Source organism: Chinchilla lanigera, unplaced genomic scaffold, assembly GCF_000276665.1.
Source record: "Chinchilla lanigera isolate Chin_1 unplaced genomic scaffold, ChiLan1.0 scaffold00099, whole genome shotgun sequence".
Taxonomy (NCBI): domain Eukaryota; kingdom Metazoa; phylum Chordata; class Mammalia; order Rodentia; family Chinchillidae; genus Chinchilla; species Chinchilla lanigera.
This window is the reverse complement of record NW_004955500.1, coordinates 2,797,638-2,821,746: the sequence shown is the minus strand read 5'-3', so window position 1 is coordinate 2,821,746 and position 24,109 is coordinate 2,797,638. Positions and strand designations below refer to the sequence as shown.

General features: G+C 36.6%; 1 protein-coding gene across 1 annotated transcript in view; it reads left to right on the top strand.

Annotated features, from left to right (window-relative positions):
• Nucleotides 1-24,109, top strand: part of Adamts20 (ADAM metallopeptidase with thrombospondin type 1 motif, 20) — a gene marked incomplete at its 5' end in the record, with an annotated part of 162,387 nt that overhangs the window by 28,921 nt on the left and 109,357 nt on the right. Inside the window, 7 exon segments of the mRNA XM_005406579.2 lie at nucleotides 7,094-7,177; nucleotides 7,766-7,890; nucleotides 9,261-9,301; nucleotides 15,546-15,651; nucleotides 17,455-17,601; nucleotides 19,998-20,139; nucleotides 23,233-23,337. Of these exon segments, the coding sequence (XP_005406636.1) occupies nucleotides 7,094-7,177; nucleotides 7,766-7,890; nucleotides 9,261-9,301; nucleotides 15,546-15,651; nucleotides 17,455-17,601; nucleotides 19,998-20,139; nucleotides 23,233-23,337 (750 nt within the window).

The window sequence follows — 24,109 nt, the reverse complement described above, 5'->3', positions numbered from 1 at the left end:
GAGAATTCCAAATATAGGTGGGGAAGAAAGGGAAACTTAGTGCCTCTTGAGAGGTGCTTTGGGGTTCTGTGTGTGCTCTCTTGTCTCCTCAAAGGACAAATTCCAGATGACTCTGAATGCCTGGCTTTGGAGCTGCTTCTTTATTCTCTTTCTTCTTTAAATGAATAAGTATTCAAAGAGAATTCAGGAAAGTCAGCAGATTGTGAGGCTGTGTGCACACACTGTTGTTTTAGGGCTAAACACAGCGATGTGGATGTGAAGGAAGCTTAGCAAAAGTGACAACCCCTTTCTGTTTTGCGTGGAACTTCCTTAGTTGTAGTGTTAAAAGTCTCACATTTTTATAAAGCTCTCCACCCTGGACAAATGGGACGGTTATAGCTCCCTTTCCAAAAGTGCTCCAAGGAGGTAAAAGGTGTCCACGGTTGTTTCCACTTGAAGCAGGGAACCGTTTAGATTTTGCACTTTTCTTTCTGAGTTTTTGGAAACCATGAATTAATCTCTGCAACACCCACTTGGGCTTTGGGTAATGTTCTGATCATAGGAATTAGGGAAAGTGACAAAATTTGATTTAGATTTGGAATAAGATAGTAAGCCATTTAAAGTTCAAAGTGATGAAAAAGAGTTTATATGTGTTGAACTCTACATGTAATGGGGAAAACAACTAAATTGCACAAATGGATTATATACACAATTTAGAAAGAAATTTGTCTAACATTATCTCCCTTCAGAAAATAAACAATTGTGCTATCTTCTTAAACTGTTGCTTTTAAGGATTTAACAAACTGAGTGCAGTGGTATAGAGAAGAGTAATTTAATTATCTTTTTAGGCTTCTGAACTATGTTGCAAATATAGCTTAGTGATTTCTGTTATTCAGTAGGTCTCTGGAATTAACATTAATGAGCAAGAACACAACTGTGGTGTGGAGTAAAATGAAATAAGTGTGTAACTGAGCAGAGATACTCCATCTCTGATGTTGTAAAGATTTTATCCTTAAGAGAATTTTGGTACCAGCAGTTGGTTAAAATAGCATTTGTGTATGCATTACTAAACTACTTAAATATATGTAAACTGGAGTAATTATTTTCTTCAACATGTTACTCTTGATATTTGATTGTATATTGTTTAATAAACCTTAATTACAATATGTCAGAGGACACTCCACTCCACTGTGTTTACACACGTTTATTTTATATTTTCTGTCACAGACTTAATAATGTAAATTTAAGGAGCATTGTTTGATCCTCAAGAAGTAGCCCCATTTATTAAAGCACAATTACTCTTATTAGAGGTATTCTTCAAGTGTGAACTTTGTTGTATTACATTAGCTTTTTTTATTTTAAAGAGAAGAATAATAAAAAACAATAGCAAAAATACCAACAACATACACAAAAACCAAACAAAGCAAAAACAATGAGAATGACACAGGGTTTTAGAACAAAATGATAAGAATTAACATTGGTTGTTATATTACTTATTTTTTCTTCAACAAAGTTGCTCAGATTAACAGATGTAAGAATGTAAAATTGATCAAATCCAAATGCCCATCTACTGAGGAATGGGTAAAAAAGATGTGGTATTGTTATACAATGGAGTATTACTCAGCTGTAAAAAAAGATAAACTTGAGGCTTTTATAAGTAAATGGATGCAATTAGAGACCATACTCATAAATGAAATAAATTGGACTCACATGTGTAAACATCGTACTGTCTCCCTAGTGTAAGAACCTGAAAGTGTATTACGTTAGTTTTGTAACGTTGCTGTCAATTCCCTGGGCTGCTTTTACTAATATTATTGAAGATGGGGAAAATTTCAGACATACATTAAGTATAACTATTTATGATACTTTTTCCTTGTTTCACTTGGTATTCTGATTCTTTATACATATCACTTTGTATATGTGTGAAATGCCATTATGGTCAATTTAAAAGCAAAAAGATCACTATGAACAAGTAAAGAGTTGTGCTCTTTGTGAATAAATTTCTTTATTTTGTTAGAATCAGTTTTTTGGGGAAGATGGCATGTCTTAATGAATGAAGGTCAGCTATATGTGTGCTATATGTAAACCTTTGGTGTAACTTCGACATTATTTTCAAAATGATTGGAAAGTCATTGGTGATAGTAATTTGTTGCATGTTTTACATGAAATATATATGTTGCCTAGGATTTTCCCTAAAGATTTTAACCGTATTATTCATACCATTTCTTCTTCACCTAATTGCTCTTCTTTACCTAATTGTTCACAAAGTAGCACTGACTGTTTTTTGAAACTTATAAAGAGATAAGAACTATTTATGCTAGGGAAATAAACATTTAAGTAATAAAAAATTCAATGCATTTAGTTAGTTTATTGAAAAGTTCAAATGCACAAATCTCTAAATGTGATTATAGTAATATATAAAATATTACATGGCTTGTAGAACAAAATGATATAGTAGAATCATTTAATATTTAATATAGCATTTTCTAAGGGGTGGTCCTTGGAGTGGAATATTAACCCTGTGACCTGCTGTGTGAAGGGGTAGGACAGATGACTGTGACTAAGTAGTTGCAGGAAATGCTACAAATAATACACCTGTTTCATAGATTGTTTATTAGCTTGTTCAAGATCTCATGAAGGTGCATACTTAGCTCTTTTTTTCTGCGTTTCTCAAAATGTGGTAAGATTTCTGTCCTTTAAAGCAAGCATCCTTCACTTTCCTCCCCCAGTATCATCTGGTTATCACCAATCCATTGCACAAGGGCACTGTGAGGAGGGGAATCAGTGTCTCAGTGTGTCTGCAGATATTAAGACAGAAGAAGAAAATCCATTCTTCAGATCCAACAACTGGTGTGTAACTAACAGTGGAGCTAGGACTCAGATCTGGTCTCCTGACTGCATAGGATTTCTCCGAGGCTGTGATCAGGTTACCACCTGCAGGACAACATCAGAGGTTAGGGAATGAGTTGCAAGGGGTTTTGAAATAGTTTTTCTGGCAAGAGCTAATGAGCAAGAACTTGAGACAAAATGCTGAAATTCTATAAGATAACATAATAACAGTCCAAGCTCTAAGCCCAGATTGCTAGGATGGGAATTTGCTGTGTCCCACGGTACTAGATGTTTGTGGGGTGGAGATAGATAAGAGTATGGAGAAATAAAGATAAGAGGCAAAAGCTGAGGTCAAGTGGAGCCCTCCCCTACCCCATAGGAGGAAGGGAACTGCTCAGCCACCTATAGGCATTTATTTATGCATTTGACAAAGTTTGTATCGTGAGACACAGGGTTGCCTAGCAGCTAATGGCTGGGATTGTAGCAAGCAAGTCATTTCTCTGGATTGAAGCAGCTTGATCACCTCAGGGGCTCTTCTCCTCCTGGCCTTGCCCTGCCCTCGCCGCCCGCAAGCCTGTGATCAGCTTCCAGCCTCAGCCACTCTCTGCAGGAACTGGGTTCTGGTGCTTACTGACTGCTTAACCTTTAATGTATTAACTTTCCTGTAACTTAGTTTTCTTATCTATTAAATGGACATAATAATAATTCAAATCTCATGGGACTTGTAGAAATTAAATGAGTTAATACATTTAAACATTTGGCATATAATTATCATTCATAAATATTTTATCCATTTGCTACTTATTACTTTTTATTTATCTGTTGTTAATAACAAACTTAGACATTCTAATATGGGATACTAGTTTTAGGGATGAGAGAAATGTCTATGCTGATCCTAAAATTCTCTGAGAATCAGATGGGCCGTTGATTTGATCACACATCAGTGTTATCGAGTTATTGAACATTTAGTCATAGCACCTTTAAACATCTAAATGTAGGAAAGAGTTATACCTGTTGTGCATAAGCACATAGAATACAGAGATGAACAATTAAATCAGTAGGCAGTGCATACAGTTAAAGTGAGCATGATGACTTTTTTCTTTTTTGACACTGCTGGAGATTGAACATAGGACCTTGCCCGTGGGTAGGCAAGTGCTGAGCTACATCCCTAGCCCATGACCTTCTTAAGTACATAATGAAACATATTACTTTACTAGAAAAAAACCCCCAAAGTATCAGTGTGAGGGGCTGTGTGTGGGGGGTGTGGAGAAGTTATTTAAATTGAATCCACTGTTTTCATGTTTCACCCTAGGAGACTGTAAGATAAGGGAAAAGGTTATGCCGTATTCATCTCTGTGTATCTAGTAAGCATAGTGTTTGATAGGCAGCAGTCAGTAAACATTAAAATAAATAATGAAGCAATGATGCTTTGGGGGACTTTGGTTTAGGTTTAGGCATGCTATCATAATTTAAAATACGTGCCAGGTGTGGTCATGCATCTCTGTAATTCCAGCAGGGATGAGGCTGAGGCAGGAGGGTTGCTGTGAGTTTGAGGCCAACCTGGGTTACATAGTAAGTTCAAGACCAACCTGAACTGCATAGTGAAACCCAGTCTCCAAAAAGATAAATAAAATATGTGTACTAGAGCTAGCGTTACACAGTCATGCATTGCATAACAGCGGGACTTCATTGTGAGAAATACGTTGTTGTGGGATTTTGTCCTATGCCTGCATCACAGTGTATCCTTATACAAAGCTAGATGATATAACTTATGGCACATGTAGGCTATCTAGTGCACAGGTACAATATAGTCTGTTGCTCATAGGATCCTGATGGACAGAACAACACAAGATTAAATCATGATGTTTGTTTACACTAGCATCAGCGGAAATGCACAAGTATGTGTTGTGCTACATCATGATGGCTGAGTGTCAGTAGGTAATAGAAATTGTTCAGCTGTACCTAATCTATAGGGCTACCTTTGTGCTATATTAAATCTAGCATTGACTGAAAAGTCATTATGTGGTGCATGGCTTTGTATAACATACGCCTTTTCTTCTGACAGTTTTAAAGTGGTGGTGGTAATAATAACAGCTACTGTGACTGATCCTTACAAACCAGGCTCTCATCTGAATGCTATTTGTACACTGTCTTATGTAAACCATGTACTAGCCTACTAACTAGAATCATTATCGACAAATGGCTCTTAGAATTGGAACCTGAGTAACTTAACAGACTCTATAAACACTACCCACACGCATAACAATTAATCCGCATTACGTTTCCTTTAGGATTGCATTCTAATGATATTGTTGTAACAATGTATTTTGAATCATACTGTCAGAAAATAGGGAATCTGTTTCAGACTTCTAGCTGGTAGGTTGGTTACTTTTTGATATAGGTATAGATTTATTTTCCTTCAGAAACTGAAAATATTTTTATAGTTATATATTTTATAGCTGATACGATAACATTTGGATTGCCATTTGTAGTTAGTTTATTAGCAGCGAGTATAGTAATTAGCCATTTGGACTCCTTATTATATTTAAGCTCTTTTCTCAGTGGACAAACGGGAATGCGTATTATCCTTTGACACAACAGTCTTTGCGATGTTTTATCATTTTTAGAGGAAAAAGAGTCTTATTAATATCTTTGCTGTGTTGTTTATCTTGTAATTTGACTGAGAAAAGTACCTACTTTTACACTCACAGAACCCAAGGGTAACCCTGACATCAGAAATATGATTATACTGTTTTCTGTGGTAGATATATATATTTTAAAGTTGCACATAAAATGAATATTTATAAATTCAACTGTAAATTTCCACAGCTCCCATTTTAAAGTGGGCAGGATTGCAGTGCTAACAGATCTGCCTGAACTCACCAAGCATCTGCCTGTCCCTGGCCTAACTTACTGTCGACCCCACTGGGGCTACCACCACTCTTGCCAAAAAATGCTAGCACCAGAGCCAAAGGCATCACTGCAGGTAAAGACAGCAAACCTGTACGTATTTGTGGCTGCAGAGCTCAGGCAACAGCAAAGGTGCTGGAACGTGTTTTATGCCTACAGTGGGCTGATGCGATAGTGTCAGCAGCTCCAAAGATGCTTTTGGCCCTGGTTCTGGTAGTCGTCCCTTTGGTACAAGAGGCACTGGCAGCAGTCATGTTATACGTTACCTTAAAGCAGGTTTGGCTGATGGAGTGAGGCTCTTGGTTCAGATAACTCTAGCAAACTGTAAGTTCTACAAAGCCAGGGATGATGTGCTCTTCTTTATCTCTGCTTCTCTAGCCAGCAAAGCCAGGAGTAGAGGCTGAGAATTTATTCATTAAACTAAAGGGAGAAGTAGCACTCCTTGAAGCAGTAAACTGTCTTAGCTTGGGACGGAGCCCGAGAGTTGGGGTGGGAGAGTTTTCTTTGCACAGGTGGCCCAGGTCCAGAGAGACTCCCATCTCTGAAGTAGTCCCTTCCTCCTGCAGTGGTAGCCGCTGTGAGAGCTAAGGGAAGAAGATGCGGAGCAGGGATGGGAAAGCAACTTAAGCATAAATCATCGACTGAGCCCAAGGCAGAGCCCATCCATAGGGCCACTTGGACTCGTGTTTTCTAGTCTTGGATCGTTGAGAAATAGGTTGTGACTCTTGACCTCTTCTATAGCTATTCACACGATTCTACATGAGTCTACCTCCCTGGATTCCAGTAGTGCTAAATGTTAAAAAATAATAACCGTGTTCAGAATAGGAAATATGCAACGAGGGCAAAAATATTAACGCTAAAGAATAGATCAAGTTGGATTTACTTTCTAGAGTATGGTGGTCATATAAATTGCAAATTGCAGCCCAGAATAAAGTGAGTTTCTTGCTCATCACATCTACCAGTAGTTTCTAAACCGTAAGATGGATTTAAATCATGTGGGCGATTTGATAAAATGCAGAATCTGAGTTTGTGTTTCTTACCAGCTCTCCAGCTCTCGATTACCCTGTGTAGGTGCTGGTGACCCGTGCACCAGTCTCAGTGGCGAGGTTTAGCATCCTGGTTCCCGACTCTGCTTCATGTTAGAGCCATTCAAATACAGGGGACTTTTCAAAGATACTGATGTCTGTGTCACAATCCTAGAGATTCTGATTTAATTCATTATGGATGTGACCTGAGTGCGAGAATTCGTCAAAATTTTCTAGAAGATTATGCTGTGTGCAACTAAATTGGAGAATTGATGCTGTAGGACGGGTTTCAATTGGCTCTTTGAGAAGAAGTAGTCATTGTAGGCATCTAATCTTTTTTTTATTTACAGGTTGCAGCAATCTACAAAGATTCAAGCATTGGAAATCTTATAAACATAGTAATTGTAAAATTGGTTATAATTCACAATGAACAGGTAAGAGACAGGCTAAGATTAGTAATGTTGGTACACTTTTAGTGAGACTGTATGTAGACCACAGAACTCTTACTCGAATTAGATATTTTAGAAATTTTCTATAAAAAAAACTTAATTTGAAAAGGATGATATTCTATTCTGTTGTGATGGAAATAGAATGAATGATAATAGCGTTGAACTGAACCAAGGAGGTAACAAAAATGAATAAACAATTTAGAAATCTAAGTTGGCAAACATCCCGTTATTTACTTTACAGTCCTCATGTTGAAGGATTTAAATATGTAAATTTTTAAAAGTTAGTTTTTTATCCTATGTAATTGATGGCTGACAAGCGCAACGTCCTGACTTTGATTCCTGGTACCAAAAAAAAAAAAAAAAAAAATTGACCGTTCCAGTGAGATCTAATTAGATTCGGTTTTGATCAGAACGCTTTAGACATTACTAAAGAATTTTTAAATCTGTGAAGGCGAGGTGATGCCATTCTTTCACGGACCTGTGACACTTCTGTGTGATAGATTGTATAGCTCGGGAGGAAGAGCGGACTTCCGTACTTTGGCATTGTATTGAATTGCTTGTTATTTTGCACAGGAAGGACCAGTCATCAGTTTTAATGCAGCTACCACGTTGCGCAACTTTTGTTTGTGGCAGCAGACTCAGAATGTTCCTGACGATTCTCACCCTTCCCACCACGACACTGCCGTTCTTATCACTAGGTACCGTTTTAGAAACGACCCTTCCAACTGTAACTCTTGACTCTCTCTTTCTCTGTCCTGCTTGATGACTGCTGCTGATGTTACCTTAATCCTCTTACCAGTAAACACGGAACTGTTAAATGCAAATGTTTATTGAATGAAAGCATTTATCTGTTCTTTCAGACTGTACCATGATGTAGATCCTTTGGAAATTAGTAAGGTCAGATTGCTGAGTAATAGTTCGAGCTAAACAAAATAATCTCATTATATGAGTGACAAAATGAGAGACTTAGGAGTAATTTCTAGAATCTGTCACAGAACCGAGAGCAGGTTTCGTCCATTCCATTCTTGGTGTTTCAGTTGCTTGAAAAATAAAAAAAGAGCATCTGAAATTATTTGGTTGCCCATTTTTTGTGACTCTCTGTACTTTTTAAAAATGTCTATCACCTGTCTGTCTGTCTGTTTGTCTGTCTGTCTGTCTACCTATCTGTCTACTTTTTTTTTTTATGGTCAATGCATGCCAGAATTACCAGACTACCTTTGCTAGGGTTGTTTGTAATTCTGTTTATTTATATGAAAATGACTTTGGTTATTATAAAATTGTCTCCATTTCATAAGCACTGCTACACAGTGCTCATAATTCCGTTTGTTTTGTAACACTGATAGTATGAGGCTAGATAGATCTTAGGTTTGTTCTTTTGTTGATTGGTTTAGTAAGTAATCATTTGTTGGAAGTAAATCTCAAGGAAACATCAGCTTTCTAGAACCTTGAAATGAAAAAAATGTAGTTCATGTGAAAGAGCTGACATGTTGCCCATGTACTTTCTCTGTTTTTGAGACTAAAGCAGAATTGACTTAATTTATGCACATTACTCTGTCACAGCCCATGGTTTTGTCCTGCCTGTAGTTAGAGATCAAGTAGCAAAGATTGCGGTTAACTCATTTAAGTGGGGGACGGGAGGGAAACACCATGTGAAGAGAACGTAGGAAATAGACAAGGGAACCATTAGACCGATTGGTCAGGGACTAAATACAGTGTAACGCAGGAGCACAATTTAAACAACTTGCTAATGTCTGAGAGGATCATTATTTTACGTGAGAACTGAAGCTCACGACAGCATTGAAATACTTAGAGGAAAATGAACAGTGTTATATATTCTGTGTGAAGGCAGAAAGGTGAAACATACACAGAAAACTGTTTGTGGAACCTGGTTAAATCTTCAACTATTTTCCACCCTCACGCACCTTTTGCTTATGCACAAAGGATGCATTGCTCTGGAGTTTTGAAGTTATTTGTGGTACTAGTAATGTCATGATTAATCCTTATTTTTGTTTTGAATTGTTACAAAAATATTTCTGAAGATGTTTCAAAATAAATCTTTTATTTTAAGGGAAGACATTTGTGGAGCTAGAGAGAAGTGTGACACATTAGGTAAGTTATTGTGTCAATCAAATTTAGCCTGTATAATTGTTTATTGAATTATTTAAAATATTGTTATTTTTTTCTTTTATTTGACTCTTCAATCATTTTAATTAATTACCTTGGTAAGTTACTATACAGTACTTAATAACAGTTACTTGATCCTGTCTCTGTAAACTTTATAGAATACAAGAACTAATATTAGTCAATTACTAAATATCAAATGCTATGCATGGTGTGACATTGAATTTAAAGTGTTTTATTGGGTAATATGTGATTGACGGAAGATGACACGTAACCTTTATTAAAGCAAAATAATAAAATGAGTGCCGTGAATCCACCGCCAGTGTTGAGTTCGAACTCCGTTGCTACCGTTGCTGCTGTCACTTTCCATCCTTACTCTGTTACTCTGCCTTTACTGAAGAGCCAGTACTGTGAATTTTGTATCTGTCAATTCCTTCCATCTTTTGAAAAATGATACTTTTGTGTACTGCATGTGTTTCTGAACAGGAAATTATTTAGTTTTGCTTCATTTTGAGCTTTATAATTGAAACTTTTGGGTGCTTACATGACATTTAAAAGTTTCAGATTTTTAGCTGCGTGTGTTGCCACATGCCTGTAATCCCAGCAGAGAGGGAGGCTGAGGCAGGAGGATCGCCATGTGTTCAAGGCCAGCCTGGGCTACATGGTAACTTCAAGGCCAGCCTAAACTACAGAGTGAGACCCTGTCTCAAGAAATAAAAAAATTTTATTTTCCAAATTGTAAAGCAATTTAGAGTTTTGATTTTTAGATTAGGGATGCTTAACTGGTAAAGTCTATATAAATATTCCAAATTTCAAAAATTGCTGAAATATGAAATACTGTGGTTCCAGGAATTTTGCAAAAGGAATATTGAACATGTACTCAACCTTACGCAGTATGCCAGTTTATTTTGTAGTGGGTATACCAATGTACATCTTTCTTAATAAAGTCTAAGAGTTCATTTATTATATCCCTGGCAATGGAGGACATCTTCAGATTTCTCATATTTGGTGGTCTAAAAACAGAATAATTCATGAGAGTCATAATTTTTATTTTTTTGATTGATGATAAGTTTGAACATTTGATATACTTCGCTGTTTCCTTTAAGGAATGAAATAAATAAAAGAAATACTGTACATTTTTATGCTGTGATATTTGTTGTTGTCTTACTGCTTTTTAAATATTTATAACTTCGTGGTGCGAAGCACTTTGTGGCTTATAGGTATTAAAATATCTATTAAAATTTGTTGTTTGGTTTTTATTCTTTTGTTTGTGAAAATATAACGTAGCAGAATTTATAAACCTCTTTTTATGGTTAGCTTTTTTGTATCTTTAAGAAACTCTTCTGTAACTCAATGTCTAGACATTCTGTTATATATTTTTAAATTTATCCATTTACAGTTAATATCCAATCAAAGGGGAACCAGCGATGGTTATAGCTTTTGTTAGTTCCTTTTCCATTTAGATAGGCTTTTCTCTTTCTATTTGGGCTTTCCTAAACCATACATTGAGTAATTCTTCTCCTCTTGGAATTTACAGTGTGACATAATCAAATTTCTGTATGCGTTAGAGTTTTCACATCATCCCTTCCTTTCATGAGTGCATAATCTTTATTTAATTCATCCACCAATCCCACCATTTTCATTCTTACTATTCTATAATAAGTGTTACCAACTGGTGCACAATGTACCCCATCTTATATCCTTATAGAGTATTTTGACTATTTTTAGACTTTTACTTATCCAATGAATATTTTGGAACCAGCATGTCAAGTCCTTATAAAGCACTTATAGGTTCATTCAGTTCTTTTAAAAAATTATATATGTATTTAAGTAGGACTCTTAAAATATCTTCCAGTAATAGGTATTTTTTTCATAAATTGCCTTAACTTTCTCTTGTTGGATATTTGGTAGCTGTATCTTTTCCCCCCGATTTTCCAGTGTGCTTGTGTACTGGAGCTTTTTTTTTTTCTTGAAGTCAACATATATTTATATTTTAAAATTATTGAATATAATGGCCCTTTAAAAATTGGAAACATTGGTCTGTCTGCTTTTGTATTGTAGTTACTGAGTTCAGCTTCCCCTTAATTTACAAAGTATTCCTGTTTACTATTTTATTTCTGTCATTTTGTAAGCCTTGAATGTTAGACATTGTTTTAGAGTCAATATTTAAATTTGTTGTCCATGTATACAGAATTTCAATAAATTTTTTATCTTAAATCCTAGATTTCTGAGATCGTTTTCCTTTTTTCCACTGAATAATATCCTTTAAATTTTTATTTAGTGAAATAGTGGTAAATTATCTATTTTGATGTCTTTAGAAATATTTTAGATACATTCTGATTTTGAAAATATAGCTTTCTAGGAAGCAATTCTAGTTATCTTCTAAGTATTTTTAATGTATTCTTGCTCTGTCTTCTACCATTTGCTATTGTGAATTATAGTCTATTTAACTACAGATTCTTAGGTGATCTTTTTCAATTGTTTTTTAGTGAGGTTTTCTCTTTGTCTTGGATATAATGCAGTTTAATTAAACTTGTGTTTATTTATCCTGCTTAGACATACGTAAATCCTCAATTAATGGTTATCTTTCAGCAGTTCTGGAAACTTCCATTTATTTTTCATTTTTTTTCTTCAAATTTTGTCATTTAATTTAATCCACTTTTACCTTGGGCCCCTAATTATGTATATATTGACTTCTCATTCTGTTATCCATGTCTTCTTTTATTTTTCTTTTTTACTCTTTGCGCTTCATTCAAGCACTGTAATTTCTGTTTTACCATCTCTCTTTTTGGCTACATCTAGTTTAATCTTTCATTCATTCTTCACATTTACCATTGTAATATATAGATTCAAATTGAAAACTAATATTATGAGTAGGTCTTATTCAAAACCAACCTATTCATTTTTCTTTAAAAATATTTGTTTGTATTTGTAACTGAATATTTCCTTTAACATTTTACATGAAATAATTTTATTTCTATTTTGTTTGTGAAAATACCTATATCTAAAATACTTGATGGCTAAATGTGTCATTTTGCTAACTTATGCTGACTTGTATGTATGTTTCAGGGTCTTTGACTGTGATCTCACCTTACTTAATATTAAGTGGATTAATTTGAAGTAAAGCTGGACATAGCAGCTCAGACATGCTTTTCTTCTGGAAGGTTTTCACCTTTTATTGCAATTCAAAGGGTGTTCACAATTGGGGTACCTGGCTTAAAGCAGAAGAGTCAGGATCCACATCTACTTTGAAGCTTCCTCTAGCAATCTCTTCATCTGTGCATTATGTTCCATTTATCAGTATTTGCCCTTAGAATATCTTCTAACTTTACTATTCATTGCTTACCACTTGAGATTTAGCTCACTGTGTGTGTGTGTGTGTGTGAGCGTGCGTTTATCTGCTTATGTATTTGAAAGACAGAGAGAATATGTGTGTTAAGTTTCAGAGGTAAAGACTTAATAGTTCCAATAAATCATGTACCTACTTTTCATACTAGGAAGTTTCTTAGAAACTAATCGTCCACAGTTGTGAAAATAGATGCCTGGTGCTCTAATTTGATAGCAAACTGAATTCTCTCCACCCTACAAACTGTTCTCTGTGTTTGTTAGGTCTATATTATGGACTAGCCATTTAATAATAATATTAAATATATCTCATACGTTATCTACAGTCTTTTTTCACATCTTTAGACTTGAAGTAGTACAAACTTTTACTGAAGGGTTGCTGTTCTCACTGTTTTTAAATTGCTTACTGTTAGGCATGCTAGGCTGCTCCTACAGGAAGTGGGTGGTCTCCTGATTCCCATTTATGCTGTGGTAGTTTCCCCCCGGCCCGAGGCACACAAATTATAGTGACATTTAGGAAGTAGACTGTGAAGGTGAAATCATTACTATTATCCACTGCTCAAGGATAATGATAATGGTGACAGCTAACATGGCTTTGTGCTTCCTACATCTCCTCACCATATTAGGGTTTCCCATGATTTAACTTACTTGATCTTCAGAGCAAACCACGAAGTAAGTACCAGTGTCATTGAAGTTTTATAGATGAGGATGAATAATTTTCCCTTGCTTTGTTTTATGTCTGTGATGTTGGTATTTTGCTATTGTTCTTTTTAAAAACTATTCTCTTTAAAATAAAAAAAGAATTAATATCTTATTTTCTCATCTAAAATATATTTTAAAAATAAGCCATGAAAGGCTACTAATGACAAGCACAAAATGCTAGCAGCGATGACCGGGTTTCTTGCTGTGCCTCCTTGTGTATGTGCTGTTGCCCAAGTTCCTGAGCATGTTTTACAAAATATATGAAAAATGTTGTTCGTGCTTCAAGATGCTAGACTGGGTGACTCTACAGAGTATCTCACCCTTCAGACAGAGAAACTCTATCACATTTGAGCCCGTGCTCCTTTCTCTCTATGAAAACATTTGAAGAATCCTGACTCAGCTTGAATGAATCCAGTTAGAAACTGTCAACCAGCAGCTTGGTACCACAATAGACCGTGCGCTTCAGTTTTTGTTGGTGTTGCCTGTTGATGTGGAAATTGGAGCCTGGTCTCTAATCATATGCAATATACAGTCTCATAATCTTATGTGATGGAAATGTTCAGCACACAGAGAATGATAAAGCATGAAATACACAGTTAGAGGGGTAATAGATTCAGTTCTGTGTTCCAAACATCTGTACAGCTCAAGACAAACATATTGGAAGTGATCCATTTGGTAGATTAAAAATATCAGTGAAATAAAGCATGGGGATAGACTATCCATAAAAGAAATGCATTTACCTGAAACTTAGGACAATTGAAAAATACACAACAAGATGAGAATTGACTAAGAAACTACACTTGTAAGCATGAATTTTAAGATCTTAAGGAAAACAGGAATTCCCTCATATTCTCCAGAGACTTTTACAGGTTTTTGTCTTTTATAGTCATAGTCTTTACAGTCCTTTTTAAAGAAAAGTTCTCCCTTCTTTCCTTCCTTGCTCATGGTCTTGATTTTAACTAAGAAAATGCTCTTTGCGGGTGGGTTGGGAAGGGCAGGGGTGTGTGCCCAGGCAAGGCTTTTTGGCAGTAAGTTCAGAAAGATGAAAAATCATTTCTGATTTGGTTAATATTCTTGTGGTTGACTTTTTCCCAGCCTTTTCAGATTGCTTCATTCAACTGTCATTTCTCCTACTGCACATTTCTCCTACCGCATTCCAATTGTTAGGAAATCTATCTTAAATGTTTTTAATTCTTATGAATCAAAGAATACCTAGAAGAGAGGTTAATTACACATTCACCTGTGCATTAAGAAGTTTCTGAATGCAAAAACTTTACAGTAGGAAACTAACTTCTTCTATCTTATCTATGAAATGCATTCTCTTTTGTGAAAGGAGTTATGACAGGAGGGCAGGTAAGTGTATAACTGAATATTGGAGGATGGATTAGCAAAAACCGTAGCATTATATTAAATTAAAACTAAGTGAAAAGTGAAATTGATTGATGATAGAATGGACCTTGTTGTAATGAATATTTATTTTGATTTTCTTATTCTGTATTATTTTTAGCTGACCCTGTAGACTCATTATTGCTGTCTTTGCTGGCCATCCAGTTTATACCATCTTCCTCTTTCTATGGAATATTTGAGCTGCATATTATTTTTTTATATGGAATGAAAAGATCCTAATATATGATAACCTATATTGTTGCTGGAATAGTTATATGATTACTGAGGGTTTGCAGTAATCGTATCATAATTGTGTTTTATTTAGCATCTATCAAATGGCAGATGCCATTCTAAGCACTTAACATATTTTATTCCTTATCATGTGATAATTGTATATTTCTATGGTGTTTCAAGCTTCAAAAGTTAAAGGAACTTCCTAAATTTATAGTATTCTGTGCTATCTTCTTCTCTTACTAGTTTTTCTAATGTTACTTTATAATTCGTTGCCTTTCCTACTAAATCAATTATCTTTGTTATTTTTCTTATATTTTTAAAAATTATCTGCTCACCCCATATTGTTGCATTATTTTCTCAAGTAAAAGAATCCAAGGATTCACTAAAAGGAGTTTAACGGAAGAAAAGTCAATCCAGTGTTTGTTCTTTCACCTTAAAATCATCCAACTGTGCATCCATGTCCAAGTAGTAATTCCAGTGGTTAAACACGTTGAAATTTAGTTCTTGCTGTGTGTTTTTGGTGGTATTTTCCATTTTGAGTAAACTCAGATGTGGAATTTTTCAGGCTTAGCAGAGTTGGGTACACTGTGTGACCCTTTGCGGAGCTGCTCTGTTAGCGAAGAAAATGGACTCAGTGCTGCCTTTACTATCGCCCATGAGCTCGGGCACGTGTAAGTACCCCGTCACCCGGCGAGGCACCTTCTGTCTGTCATTGTGCAGAATGCATGACGTTATTTATTCAGTCGAATAATTAGCACCTTTATTTCTTCATAAAATACTAGTGGTGTAATTTTCTTCCCTTACATGCTGATCCTGGTTCTTTTAACATCTGTGTTAGGTCAGAGAGGCTGCACAGATCCACAGATTAAACACAAAAGCCCAGAACTTGGGAATCCTTTTCTTTCTTTTACTTACTAGGTTGCCTGAAAGCACTCCTGGCCTCTATTTCTTGTCATCCTGTGTATGAGCAGGTACTGTCCTCCGCCATCTTGTGGGAAAGCCTGAAGGGGCTGGGGAACTCCCAAGAATACTTGTGAAGTCAACTTCTTTCTTGTTTTTGTAGCTCAGAGCCTCAGCAGAGGACGCACACAGGAATTTCTCATTTACTAAAAGATTTTTGAAGGCTCCGTCCCCTCTCTGCCTCCCAACCCCATTGTTTGTTATAAAGAGTGGAGGTGCTCTTATCCATTCTTGCTTTGCTAAAATTCGGCTGGGGCTTCTGTGCTGGCAGAGTGGTGACTATGATTTGCCAGAACGTCCTGGGAGCGCCCGTGAGAACTCGGAGAGCCCTAAAACAGCCTCTGAAAAATGATCTACATGAGCTAAATGTATCCCCAGTGTGTATCTTGGTGGACTTTCTTTGTTATCGCCTAGAAACGAATTGAGGCTACAGTTGGCTGTCTTAGTTTGACCACATGTATTTTGCAGGTCATGCCTTTAGACATCATGAGTGCATTCATGTAGAGTAACTTGAAGTGGAGATTTCTGAGGGAACTAGCACACCTTTGGGTCCTTGTTAGCCTAGCAATAGCTCGTGCCATCAGCAGATTGCACACTCGGTTTTCTAAGTTGTTTTTGAAGTGGTGGGGAAGGGTGAGGATGGCCCCCGAGTTACTGTAGCAACGTCTGGGAAGCACCATTTGCTGGTTTCCAGAGCTGCTAACTAGATGTTTGTCCTTACAGGAAGTGCTATCTTAGACATTTATTTCCTTCCTCAGAAACCCTAGGTATCTCTAGATTATTGGTGAGTAGTTTAATAAATAAAGTAATTTAAATAGCAAATTTCAACAGGTAAAAACTTGAATTAGAGGATTTCAGCATTCCTCCTAGCCTTGAGGTTATGCTTAAGTCTGCAAAAGACAGTGAACGATCTGTTTTTGACCTGCTAATTACATATCTTTGCTCTTGTTCTAATGATTTGCTTGCCCTTTGGAATTTTTTTTTTTTTTATTATTTCCAGTTCTACTGAGCAGCCCTGATTAATTACAGATCAGAGGCAGTGCTTAGGTTGCTTCATAGAAAATAGATGGGTATCATGGTATGGCAGAGTCCATGAGGAAAGATCCTGTAGCAATAGTCAATGGCCTAGAACTTAGTGCAGTATCACCTTACCTAATACATCTGCATATTTCTCCTTAGGATATCGATGTTGAAACTTTCAGTCATTGTTTATGTGAATTCTATGCCCATATTGTGAGGAGGTGAGCCGTATTCCCAGTATGTTTCTTGTTTAGACTCACCTGCCAGATCAACAGAGCACACTGCTGACTGATCAGAAGCATAACCTTGTGCTGTTTACTTCTAAACACGGAATTATGTTTGTATGTGTGCTGATGGAGAGTTCCAGCATACGAGATCTGATGTAACCAGACTTACCTATATTTTACATTCTACTATAATACACTTATAAGAAATATATTATTAATGCTATGTACAGTTTTACAGCTTTCTTAAGTGTTTATTTTTATTTTTAGATTTAATGTTCCACATGATGATAGTTTTAAGTGTAAAGAAGTTGGAAATAAACATCAATATCATGTAATGGCCCCAACTTTAAATTACGATTCAAATCCTTGGACCTGGTCAAAATGTAGTCAGAAGTATATCACTGAATTCCTAGAGTAAGTCTGAATTTATATTGCTTATGTTGAGTAATTGAACATAGATGTGACTATAAATTTGTAGTTTCTATGCTCTTTTAATGTGGCTCAGTTTGTTTTTTAATTGTTCAGATGTAAGCCTGCTTTCATCGTATTGTAGAAATTTAAAAGCAATAAAAATGATGCATGTGTCCATTATTTCACCTCTTTACTAAAAAATGTTTTCATTGCAATAGGACCTGTGTATCTTTTTAAAAATCTTTGGATCCTTTCTTGTGCTGAAAATTCTGTTTGGGAGAGACTTAGTGGCAGTCATGCCTTCCTGTTGTGTTTTTGACCTTTTCAGAGGTTACTGAGCAATATTTTGAGATGTGGTTGAGTGCCTCAGGTTTGAGGTACTCTTGAAGTCAAACAAGTAAATAGTTCTCAAAACCCACAGAGATGTGGGGTCTCCAGCTTTCCGTTCTTCCTACCTCTGAACAGAGGAGGCGGATCCAGGTTTTCCCTGCCTTTCATTTCTTGACCTATCAGTTTTCTGCTTCCCAATTTCTTTTCCCAAAGCTGTCTTTACCATAGTTATTGAGGTATCCAAAAAGGCAAGCCAGAACTGCCTTTTGCATACATATAGTACTATTTCATGTCTTCTGCTGTATATTTTGATCACCAATTTAACAACATTAGTATTTTACTTCTGTCTTGATACTTAGAAGTAGTTCTGTCTGGATGAAAGGTATGGGAAGAACTAAAGCTGCTTTGGAAAATGTGTTAATAATTACAACCTGTAATTATCACCATTGGTGAAAATTTATCCTTCTAAGGGAATTCGATGTAAAAGCTTAACATACAGTTGCTGATTGGTACATGACTGCATATAACTGTGATCAGTGGTTAAGTTACATATTAATGAAAATATCACATAATGTGCTTATTCTTGAAAGGGGGAAATATTTGGATTCTCCTTGATAGAGATTTTAAAAGTTACATGTACATCTTATTGAAAAAATTAATGTCCTTTTAGCCAATAAAAGTTCCCAAAATTATTGCCTTTGATTATTACAGTGGAACAAATTGTTGATTTTAGCCCATGAAGAATAGCTAAACATTTTCATAGTTTTCTGTAGGTTGGACATTTTATGAAACAATAGGAGTAATGTATATATAGCCCATGCAATTTAGCACTGTACTGTTGTTTTAATATATCATGTACAGCTGTGTGTCACTTAATGACCGATACCTTGCCCGAGCAATGTGTCCTGGAGTGCATCTGTTGTTGTGCAGACATCACAGAGTGGATTTGCACAAACCTAAATAGTGTCAGTCAATCATTTGATGAGTAAACATGAGAAACATGAAGCGGCTGCTGGCATATATTTGGATGGGCATGTAGCTCTACAGCAAAATTTTTATAAGTAGGAGTGCATTCTAAAATAATGATAGAAAGTACAGTACTAAATGCATAATTTAGTAAGTCATTTACTATCAGGTATTACATACTTGACATAATTCTGTGCAAGATGCTTTTATACAGCTGTCAGTATAGTAGCTTCATTTTCAGCAGCATTACTACAGACGCGGGTAATGTGTCACTGCAACGTTAGGATGTACAATGTCGCTAGGCAGATAGGAGTTTTTAGGTCTGTATAATCTCATGGGACCACTATGTTATTTGTGTTTCATGATTAGCCTAAAAATCTCTACATGGTATATGAGTGTATTCTAAACTACCAGATAAATACTACTGCTCTCAGTTCACTCATGAGGAAACTTAAACTCGGTGTGATTCAATAATTTGTTCACTGCCGTACATCAAGTGATAGGGTCAAAATGTTAGCTCCCAAAGCAGTGATCTTGGTTCTGCTTTGGTCCTTCTTGAAGAAACTTCTTGAATTGAAGACAGCATGAAACTTCTTGAAATTTCCTTTTTTTTTTTTTTTTTTGGTTTATAACTGGAAATATCCTTTCTCAAGTGATTTAAAAACTCATTTTTATTTTTACAGCATTTTGACAATTTGCACATTACATTTGAGGCATTACCATTGGATAGCAAAATAGACCCAGAATTTGATATAAATTATATTCTGATGAATTTGTTTATTATGTACACACATGTGTGTGTTGCCTATGTGAGGCAAGTGCTGTATCATTGAATAACATCCTCTCACCTATTTTTTAAAAAATTGCATGTTCTAGTTAGTTGTGGGGACCAAACACAGATAAGCATATTAGAAGCCCTTTGTAAGCTGTGAGGCTGTTACTGTGTGTGGGAATGTTGCTATACTGACGTTAATATGAATTGGTTTTTAAGTTGTGGAAAGTATGCATGTTCTGTTTGAAGGGGAAGAGCTACAGAAACCATAGGAGAGCGTGTTAGTCTGAAGTCCATGTGTATTCAGAATGTTTGTTTTCTGTCCGTGCAGCACTGGTTATGGAGAGTGTCTTCTCGACAAGCCAAGTGGAAGGATATATGACCTGTCTCCACAACTCCCGGGCCTAATGTACGATGTAAACAGACAGTGTGAACTTATGTTTGGTCCTGGATCACAAGTATGTCCTTATTTGGTAAGCACAGTTTGAACCTTTTGTTTAAAATGACCTTAAAGTTGCAGTTAAAATATATCATTAAGATCCAACATGGCTGACGAGAGGAGGTGTCACATCAGAGGTGCTCAGAAAAGATTCACTGGAGCCACAGATACTCTGTAATTGGGGGGAGGGATTTATACCCTGAAATAGAAAATTGATTGGAAAGACTGTACATGTAGATCAAACCAACTATCTATACTGCTGCAAAGGGAAGTGGCACCACCATAGCTGACCTGCACTGCTCCAGGCCCCATGCCCTTGGGGAGCAGCCATTGTGAACACATTCCACACAGCCTGGGAGAACAGAAGTGCTGTTGGACTCTGGACAGACTCTGCACGTGCAGTACTGGCCCTTTCTTCCCATCACCTCTCCTCCAAACACTACTGTCCTGGTTACTTTTCTCTTGTTGCCGAGACAAAATACCTGATGCCCAAAATTAAGGAAGGAAAGGTTTATTTACAGTTTGTGGAGGTTTCAGTCCACACTTGGCTGGCTCCAAGGCAGGGTGGCGCATTTCAGAGGGCAACCGTTCATGGCAGCGGAAGACAGCAAAAGCAGCAAGAGCAAAAGGGAAAAGTGGCAGCAAGCAGCCTTTTTCTGTCCCTTACATATGGAAACTATCCTCCCCAGGGCCAGTGTAGCGCTCACACCCGTAATCCCAGCATTGGATCATGGGCCAATCATAAACTCTAAAAGCCCACCCCATGACTGCATGAGGCTTTGAGGGGACATCCAGACGCAAACCATAACTCCTAGGGAGTGCTGCTACCTGGTGGCATCCTCACCAGCACTTACTGCTGAGAAGGGAACTCTCTCCTCTCTGGGAAGAGAGGATGAACAAGGGAGTGGTGCCTGTGGTCTCTTATGGATGCCTGCTGACTCCCACGGATCCCTGCTGGCACCCACAAATGCCCAGTGACGCCGTTATCACACTTGGGGGTGGGGGAGAGTCCTCAAACCACGCCTAGGGACAGCATCAGCTTCTGCTTGCTGGCTTTAGCGGAGAATTCTTGAGACTGGATTAGTTTGGGTTTTGAGTGCAAAGGAAAAGAGGGGAAATTGGTGTGCTATCTGCAGTCAGACAGCAACTAAGACGAGAAGGGAACTGTGTGGTCAGTGGGCTTCATGCTGTAGCGGTCGTGTGGGAACCGGGTCTACATTCTCTCGGAGTGTTTGATCTGGGTTCCCGTTGCAGTTTCGCCCTCGCTCTCTCTGCTTTGATTTAGTTCTTTCTTTTCTTTCCCTCTTCTTGTCTACTTTGTTTCTTCCACTCGGGCTTCCGTAGCAGTGTTGTTTTCTTATTTTTTACTTGTTTTTCTCACTTTTCAAATTCTTCTTTCAAGTTTTTCCCTATGTTCTTCTCTCTCAGTTACTCCCACCTTCTGTTGTATTAATTAATCTTCTGTCCTCTCTCTTATTCTTTTCGCTCTTCTTATCTTACCCAGGCCCCTTGCCCTCCCTTGCCACTTCTCCGCTTTGTAGGTCCACAAATGCATCAGTAAGTTCTGACAGCCATGTAGCTCTCCTCAGCTCCAGAGTCCACCTCCCTCCTTCTACATCCCATCCTTATCCTGCAGATACCTTCTTCAAGCCTTCAGCACTCACCCTTTGTTCCAACCAAGAGACCGTCCACAGAACTTGACCCCTCATCTAATATTGTTGCCTATTATTATTTCTTCTGCCCACCTCCCCTCCTGCTGATTCGCACTCCTCTTTCACCCATCCCACCATCTCTTTCCTTCCCTTCTTCTTCTACACTGCAAACTAACTGCTAATAACAATAGAATGTAGACTGCATAGTGTATTGATAGATGGTAAAAATATAAATGCATGGTTTTTCACATGTAAGTGATAATATGGTTGGATCTATTGATGTTATTATTATCAGTAGTAATTCTTTCCTCCAAATACAGTGACAAGGTCTAAACCACTAAAGCTAAATAGTTGAGGGATAAATCCTTTCTGTGGACAAATAAATAACATGTTTTCATGTTAGATACTGGAAGGCAGTATCTAACTAAAATATCTTCATATCAACTGCAGTCTCTCCTCACATTACCTGACCTGAGCCCTCGGTAAAGGGTAAAAGGTAGATAATTTGCTAGTGAGTTGTTTTAAAGGCCGCAGGAGTCTAATAGACTACATTTTATTTTACATAGATTTGGATCCAAGAGAATTAAATTGGGGGCATATTATTTAGTTTTCATGAAGCTATTACTTTATAATTTATTTTGGAGATTTTTTCCCAGATGAGGTACTTCCAATTTCCACTGAAATATTTGGTTATTTATCTACTAGATAAACTTTAATTTAAATTCAAAATAAGACATTCGGCGTTGCTCCTGTGACCCTCTGTGGACTTCATGTGAAAATATCAGAGTCCTATGTTCAGAATTTGAAAGTATGCATTGTATTCATAAAATAGGAAACTCTAGGACATTATAATGCATTTCCATGCACATTATTCATACATTCCACCGTTGCATCAAAAGGGGTTTTGAAAACCCTTTATGAATAACATTTAACAACAAAGAAGTCCTTTAGAAAAATATCTCGTAAAGAGAGAAAGAATACATCTCACATAATTTTGAATATTTCAACTCTGACTCATTTCTCCCATTGTTCCCTGTAGGAACAGAGCTTAATTTTTTTTTAATTTTAAAGAGAATAAAAAATAATAAAAAACATTAGAAACGATACAGAATTTCAAAAAAACCCAACATGATAGGAATTCAGCAGTGGTTGTTCTGTTGCATATTGTTGTCTTCAAAGCAGTTGTTCAGGTTACCAGATATAAGAAGGGAAATATATATACCACAAGATAGCTAAGATAATTGTACTACTAATTTTTATTGGTTTATTGAAAGGAACAGTTACAATTTTTTTGAATGTAAATGATGCCATTTTGTGGTGCTTCGAGGAAATCAATGACTAGAAAATATTCAGTAAGGATATTTGCGGATTATTTCCAAATTTGACCCTAAAGTCAGGAAGTAGATCAGCTAATCAGTTGGTGTCCTAGACTTGCTCCGTGTGGTGTTGTTCACCTGCCTTTCGTTGCTCTGCAGAAACAGTGCCGGCGTCTGTGGTGCACAAGCTCAGAGGGTGCTCACAAGGGCTGCCGCACACATCACATGCCCCTGGCAGATGGAACCAGCTGTGGTCCTGGGATGGTAGGTTTTCTCCAAGGGTGAGTCTTGTAACAAGAGTTTGTTCATCCAAGGATGTGATTGCTCTGTATTTCGACACTCTGTTCATTATTTGCCTTCAACTTTTAATCAGCTGTTGCCCTGTTTGTTTGATGTAGTAGATTGTCAACCAAATTAAATATTTAATTTAATCCTTTTGAAACATTCAGTAGATGAAATTAAAGTATTAATGTTATGTAATATAACATTACATAGATGTAGGACTATATTATAGTCTTATTAAAATTAGAATGTTGTTATTTTGTTTTTCTTTTCTCTTTAAAATGGAAAACAAAATTTATATGGATATATAAGAATAGCTGGGATAGGTGTATTGCTGATGTCTGTGGTTTATTGAAAGGAACAGTTAATGCTTAGAATTCTCTTTTTTCTTGACCAATTTTGCATGCTTGTGTCTGGTAATCGAATGACTGATTTGAAGACAACAATATGTAGTATAAGAACCATTATTAAATTCCTACCATCTTGTATAGTGAAGCTCTGTATCGTTTCCAGTGATTTTTTTTTTTAAATTATTACTTATTACTGTCTTTGGTTGTTTGATCAATCTTGCATTCTTATGTCTGATGGACTAAGCAATTTTGTTGAAGATAACAGTATGTAATATAGCAACCATTGTTAATTCCTATCATTTTGTTTTGAGGTCATGTATCTTTCTTGTTGTTTCTGTATTGTTTTTGTTTTTGTCTCCATTGTTGTTTTGTTATTTTCTCTTTAAGATAAAAAAATAAAAAAA